The sequence below is a fragment of the Amaranthus tricolor genome, chromosome 5 (assembly GCF_026212465.1).
Source record: "Amaranthus tricolor cultivar Red isolate AtriRed21 chromosome 5, ASM2621246v1, whole genome shotgun sequence".
Lineage (NCBI taxonomy): Eukaryota > Viridiplantae > Streptophyta > Magnoliopsida > Caryophyllales > Amaranthaceae > Amaranthus > Amaranthus tricolor.
In genome coordinates, this window is record NC_080051.1 from 24,835,849 (window position 1) to 24,842,429 (window position 6,581).

The window sequence follows — 6,581 nt, forward strand, 5'->3', positions numbered from 1 at the left end:
TGGCTATAACCGTATAAGTTGTTAAATTCTAGCGCATCAACGATCAGCAATAAAGATGTCACCTTCAATGAATTTATGTTTCTCCAAGCCGTTGCTTCTTCTAGTGAGCGTGCTAACAAAAAGACAAACATTAAGAGCGATATTGATACTCTTACGAAGGTTGAGAAAGATGAAGTTGATGGTGCAAATGTTAAAGCACCTCAGCTGAAATGGCTCCTTCTAATTCTTTGTAGAAGGCCCCTAATTCCTTGAAAGAACATTTATCACATTCATTTGAGAATATCTCGATCTATACTCTATGTATAGATATTCTTCATACTCCGTACTTACAGAAAATCAATAATTTACATAAGTAACTACATAGCCAAATAACTAACATTTGCAATTATACAGTTACAACTAATTATAATTGTATCAATATAGACAACTAACAGCTATCCGTTAAGCTATTAAAATTTTTACAACTACATTTACTTAGATGACTAACATCTATAACAACAGTTCTTATAATTACACCCTTCAACTTCTTCGCCCGTCTTTCGCGGAGGGTAGAAAGAAAACAGGAAATGTTCCAAGAATGCAACAAAGGAAATAAAGATCAGAGAGTTAGTAAACTACTGTGTCTTATTAACAAGGTCAAACTATCCTTTTCATCTACTTTGAAGAACCCAACTCAAATACTTCACATTAAACCAAAATAAATTTTTATATTATAATTCTTAATAGAAAACAAAAAATATAATTAATAATTTACCAATTATATTAATATTAATCAAATTGACACCAAACAGTCCCCTTTTTAAAATGCTATATAACTTCATCTTTCCACCTAAAGGACCTTCCCCCTTTTCCTCCCCTCACCTCCCCAACTATTTGACAACTATCCCAAATCATAACTCATTATACCAATTCCCCTGCTTTCCCCTGTTTTTTTTTTTAATATTCAAGTCATCTAAAACTTCAACACTACAACTCAACTTCACACTCATATGTAAACCAATCAATCATTAAAAAACTTCAAATTTCATTAAAATCCCAAAACAAATTCAAATTCCAATAAAAACCCATCTCAAATTACTCATCATGGAGAAGGAATTCTTCTTCAATGGTGGAATTCATAATCCTTCATTACAATTTGAACCTCCATTTTCATGGCATACAATTTCTTCAACAATAGAGATCCAAACATCACAATCCCCTGATTGTTTTCTCTCAACACCACCCCCAACTGATCAATTTGAGTCTGCTTTAAGCTCCATGGTTTCTTCCCCGGCCGCCTCGAATTCACCCTTATCAAATGATAATTTTATGATCAGAGAATTGATTGGTAAGCTTGGAAGTATTTGTAATTCAGGGGATATTACTAGTAATTCATGTTATAGTACTCCATTAAGTTCACCACCTAAAATGGGTATCCCAATGCCAAATATGGATCATTTGGTAAAAGAAAACTTACCCATTTTAGGAAATTTGCCGGCAATGTTGGGTGATCCGGGATTTGCGGAAAGAGCAGCTAGATTTTCTTCATTTGGAAGTAGGAGTTTTAATGGAAGAACAACACAATTTAGGATGAATAATAGTACTAAAAATAGTAATAATGGTAATGGTGAATTGGGTTATTCTTCTAATTTTAGTAATTTAGGTGGGAATGGGAAATTACAGAGAGTTTCTAGTAGTCCTTCACTTAAGGAAGTTGGATCTCAAGGTGAAAATAATAATAATAGTAATAATAACAATAATAATAATAATAATAACAATAACAATATTAATAATAAGAATTTGTTGTTGTTACCAAATATTGATAGAAAGCATGGAGGTAATTTTGGTCAAGAATGTAATAATTCTAGAGAGAATTCATCAATTTCTGGTCAAAATTTGGGTGGAGAAAATGGATCAAATAGGAAAAGGAAAGCTCCTGCTAATAAAGGAAAATCAAAGGAACTACAATCTCAACCTCATCTACCTTCTAGTAGTAACAAGGTAAGTACATGATCATTCATCTATATAGAAATAAAAATTAAAAATTAAGGGTGAATTTAGTATTATAGAAGATATTTGTTATTTGGGTTTTTGATTTTAGTTAAAAAAAATTGAAAACTAAAAAGATAATGAATGGATTTTTTAATTCTTCTAAAAATTACACTTCTAGGTGATTGATTTTTTAAAATATTTACTTTTTATTTATTTTAGAAAATTCCCCTATTTACATCAATTTTTTGAAGAAATTTGTAGCTTATAACGGTAATATTTTATAAGAAAAATGATGCTTAAATGATTTAAAAGAATTTCGTCTTATTTTTTATAATTGCTAGTCATTGTAATAATTATTATTATTTCTATTTTTGATGGAAAGAATAAAACCCATAAAAAAATCATTTATAGGTAGCTGAAAATGGGGAAGATTCAAGTGCAAAGAGAAGCAAATCAGAGGAAAGTGGAGAAGCAAAAAGAGAAGAAAACAGAGGAGATGATGGGAAAAAACAGAGTAACGGAAACCAAAAGCCACCTGAACCACCAAAGGATTATATTCATGTTAGGGCAAGAAGGGGTCAGGCAACTGATAGTCATAGTCTTGCTGAAAGAGTAAGAAAATATACTCCCAACTATTTAATAGTAATTTTTACGGGCCCCATAAATAATAACTAAATTTAGCATATTATTAACGTTAAACTTAGCATAATTAGTAATTTTACTATGATTTATTGACTTTTAAATTGTTGATATTTTGGTAGGTTAGAAGAGAAAAAATTAGTGAAAGAATGAAACTTCTTCAAGATCTTGTCCCTGGTTGTGATAAGGTTCATTTTCTTTTTCTTCCTTAATTACATTTTTCTTTTGTAGTGTTATTTTAATATGATAATCAATGTTAAATTAGGAAATTATATTTTTCTTGCCCTTAATTAATTGCATTTTTCTCTTATCTCTAAAATAATAATTATGATAATAATAAATTTGCTAATTACAGGTTACGGGAAAAGCATTAATGTTGGATGAGATTATCAATTATGTACAGTCATTACAAAGACAAGTTGAGGTAATTTTGATACCAGTTTATCAATTAAAATCATACTATTCACAGTCAAAAAATCATAAGCTATTTTTCATCAAAGAATCATAAATTATTCTGGTGATTGAATTTTTTCGACAATATCGTGATAAGAGCTTAATTCTTATAAGCTATAAAATAAGATTAATTTTTCTTTCTCGTAAATTCTAAGGCCTTATTGGGATATAATTACTTAAAAATAAGCTTTATCTATAATATTCTCATACTAAATGCATAATCTTTTGTTTAATGTTTAGTTCCTTTCAATGAAGCTGGCTTCTGTCAATCCAAGACTAGACTTCAACATGGGAAACCTTTTCTCAAAGGATGTAAGTTTCACTTTTCAATTATTTTTAATTTGTTTCCCACTTTATATATATATATATATATATATATATATATATATATATATATATATATATATATATATATATATATATATATATATATATATATATTTGTTAAAAGTTGTTCATATCTTTTCCTACCATAGCTAAACTTTTTAATTGACTAAAATTAAAATAATTAAAAAAATATTTTTGGTGATAATTTCAGGTGATCCAACCAAATTGCTCATTAACGCATCCAATGTACCCAATAGATTCCTTGGCACCAAACCTTTATGGCCAACCTCATCAAAATCCTTTACAAGATAGCATACCCACCACGGCCCCATCTCCTATGCAACCTCATCAAATTCATGCTTTACATTTACCATCTATTGATCCTTTTTCTACTCCTCTTCCTCAGGTAATCATTTTTCTCGCTTTTTCCCTAAACGCGTTTAATATTTCACATTAAATGAAGGGTAGTTGAGATTTAAGCTGGTAATCTCTTGTCATAATGGCTTTTGATATCATATTAAGAAATCAACTCAAACAAAAATTTAAACTGATGGTTGTGACTTCAAAATAAGTTATACACTCTAACAAATTCGTCGCTTAATATTTACAAATCTTTGTACTACTTCCTCGGTTTTGAAATACTCGCTACATCACACATAATGTTACTATTCATCTTTCAAGTCTATTTTATATATTACGACTAATGTGTAGGAAGAAATATAATCAAGTGAGATCTTATTTAAATCGTCTAATGAAATACTTTTATTGTATCAAATTTTTATAATTTTTAGTTAAAATTATTTTAAGATATAAATAATTAAAATTACTCAATGAAATGTACCAAATAAAATAAAACACAAGAAGTATATAAAAATATATAAATAGAATAAAAAACTCATCAATCATACTAAGCTTTTATTAAAAGTTTAAACCTTGAACCCTTTAATAAATAACAAAGTAAACATATTTTTTCGTCTTTACACAATTAATTTTTTTAAAAACATGATACTAATAAAATAATAATGATTTTACAGCTACCATCATTATGTGAAGGAGACCTCCAAAGTATTGTTCAAATGGGTTATGGCCAAAAGGAGAACGGATTTCAATCACAATCTTTACATGGTAAGAAGATTTTTTTTTCTAATTAAAGTGATTATTTGGTTTACTCCATCATTAAATTAGTGATAAAATTGCTAAATGATGGTTTAATTAACTTAATAATTTTGAATGTTTTGTCTTGTGTAGGGTCAAATCCATCACCACTAATGAAAATTGAGTTCTAACAACCAATCATCAATCTTGATTATGATGGCCAGATGAGAGGGAAAAGGGGTGAGAAACAGAGAGGCTGCTTGTATATACAAAGAGATTTTCAATGATTTTCAAGCCCATTATCTACTCCACGTATCTAATAAAAAAACAAAATTATATTAATACTCCCTATCAATAAATTTGTCTCATCTTTCATTCTAATATATCCCAGTAAATTTGACCTATTTCTATTTTTAGATATCATCCTATTATTTTAACTATTTAAGTTCTATATTTTAAAACACCCCGTTATTTTAATCTATTATATTCAACTTTTTAATTTTTGTGTCATTTACAAATGAGACGAAGGGAGTATATATTCATCTCTTAATTTTTTTCCACCATTTCATTTTTCCTTTTTCCTCTAATGATTTTAAATTTTAATTTTATTAGTCTTGTCATTAACTTTTATTCATGTAGTTAATATGCTTATATGTATCTCTTGTAAAATTTCATGGTCATTTTGGTGCAATATTGTGAATTTGCACCACTCAATGTAATATATTATGTTGAAAAAGGAAAGAAATATATAAATATATAGAAGTATTATTAGCATTCTTTATGATACTTACATTTTGGTTTATTGTACATATATATTAATTTCTCTATATACTGATTTTATTATTTTTATGGACACTAAATAGACACTGAAAAGGTCTATTAATTAATGTAGCTGACTCAATTTTTTTAGATCAATTCTTTGATATGTCTGTTGTATTTCATTATTTAGCTTGCACTAATGTTACACTATATAAAAGTGGACACATTCGATTCAATTTTTTCTTTATTATATAAAAAAATTAAGGGACTTTTAAAGTTTCCTGATAATGTGTACAATCTATTATCTAATAACATGATGGGGTTAATACTTGATATATTTACATCATGATAGAGCAAAATATATATATATATATATATATATATATATATATATATATATATATATATATATATATATATATATATATATATATATTATAGGTTGATTTGCTTAAGATTTTAATGATTCATCAAATCGTGTTAAAGTAATTGGTTACAACTTACACAAATTTGATAATTAATTATGTTGTTAACCAGCTGTAATTAGTGGGACCTTTTTCTTTTTCTCTTTTGATTTGTCCATATATATTTATTACACTTTCGGTAATTTTCATTATGAATTTTTTTATTTGGAAATATTTTAGATAAAAATAATCTTATTTGTTTAACAAATTTTACTAAAAGATATTACATATTTACTTTTTAGTATATAATCTTAAAATTTATTTGATTTTTTCATATTAAGGATATCAATTCACCCATTATATATAACTCTTTATTTTCTTTTTTTTTTTTTTACTATAGCTATAGCTAGTCTCTTGAGAAACCGTCTTTTTGAGAGATATATCTCAAATTTAATCCATTAAAGATTAATGTCTACTTACCGTATTCTTGATGATTACTTACATTATCCTTAATACTTATTTACCGTATTCTTAATGCCTACTTTCAATATTTTAAATGTCTACTTACATCATTCTCAATATCTACTTACAATATTTCAAAAATATATAATAGGTCGGCCCAATTAGAAACAGTCTCTCAAAAAAACTGTCTCTCAGAAGAATTTGTGTTTTTACTAAGCTCCTTTTGGTTTTTTTTTAATGATTTCAAGCAATATATTTATTTATTACTTATTTCAAACAATAGTTACTCTTAATTAATACTATCAGTCATTATTATTAGGTTTATCCTAACTACAAAGTCAACTCATGTCATTAATTTTTTTGATTAAAGAAATATATTTTTGTTATTCCCTTTTCACTTTTCTAGCCCAATTGAAATCAGTAATTAAACAGAAGCTTCTGCTCCTTTTTTCACTGCTGTATAATAAAACA

General features: G+C 27.1%; 1 protein-coding gene across 1 annotated transcript; it reads left to right on the plus strand.

The window, feature by feature from the left end:
• Window positions 1-820: 820 nt before the first annotated feature.
• On the plus strand, window positions 821-5,259 carry LOC130813026 (transcription factor bHLH62). Its single transcript, XM_057678706.1, has 8 exons — window positions 821-1,980; window positions 2,383-2,583; window positions 2,733-2,798; window positions 2,966-3,034; window positions 3,304-3,375; window positions 3,602-3,796; window positions 4,425-4,515; window positions 4,639-5,259. Exons 1-8 carry the CDS (start codon window positions 1,084-1,086, stop codon window positions 4,674-4,676), a joined length of 1,629 nt encoding a protein of 542 aa, XP_057534689.1. The 5' UTR covers window positions 821-1,083; the 3' UTR covers window positions 4,677-5,259.
• The last annotated feature ends 1,322 nt before the right edge of the window (window positions 5,260-6,581 follow it).

Excerpts from the sequence above, each read along its gene's own strand:
- LOC130813026 (XM_057678706.1), top strand. The coding sequence starts at position 1,084 with ATGGAGAAGGAATTCTTCTTCAATGGTGGAATTCATAATCCTTCATTA. Across the intron at positions 2,799-2,965 it reads TTGTCCCTGGTTGTGATAAG|GTTACGGGAAAAGCATTAAT; the intron begins GTTCATTTTCTT and ends TGCTAATTACAG. Across the intron at positions 3,376-3,601 it reads GAAACCTTTTCTCAAAGGAT|GTGATCCAACCAAATTGCTC; the intron begins GTAAGTTTCACT and ends TGATAATTTCAG.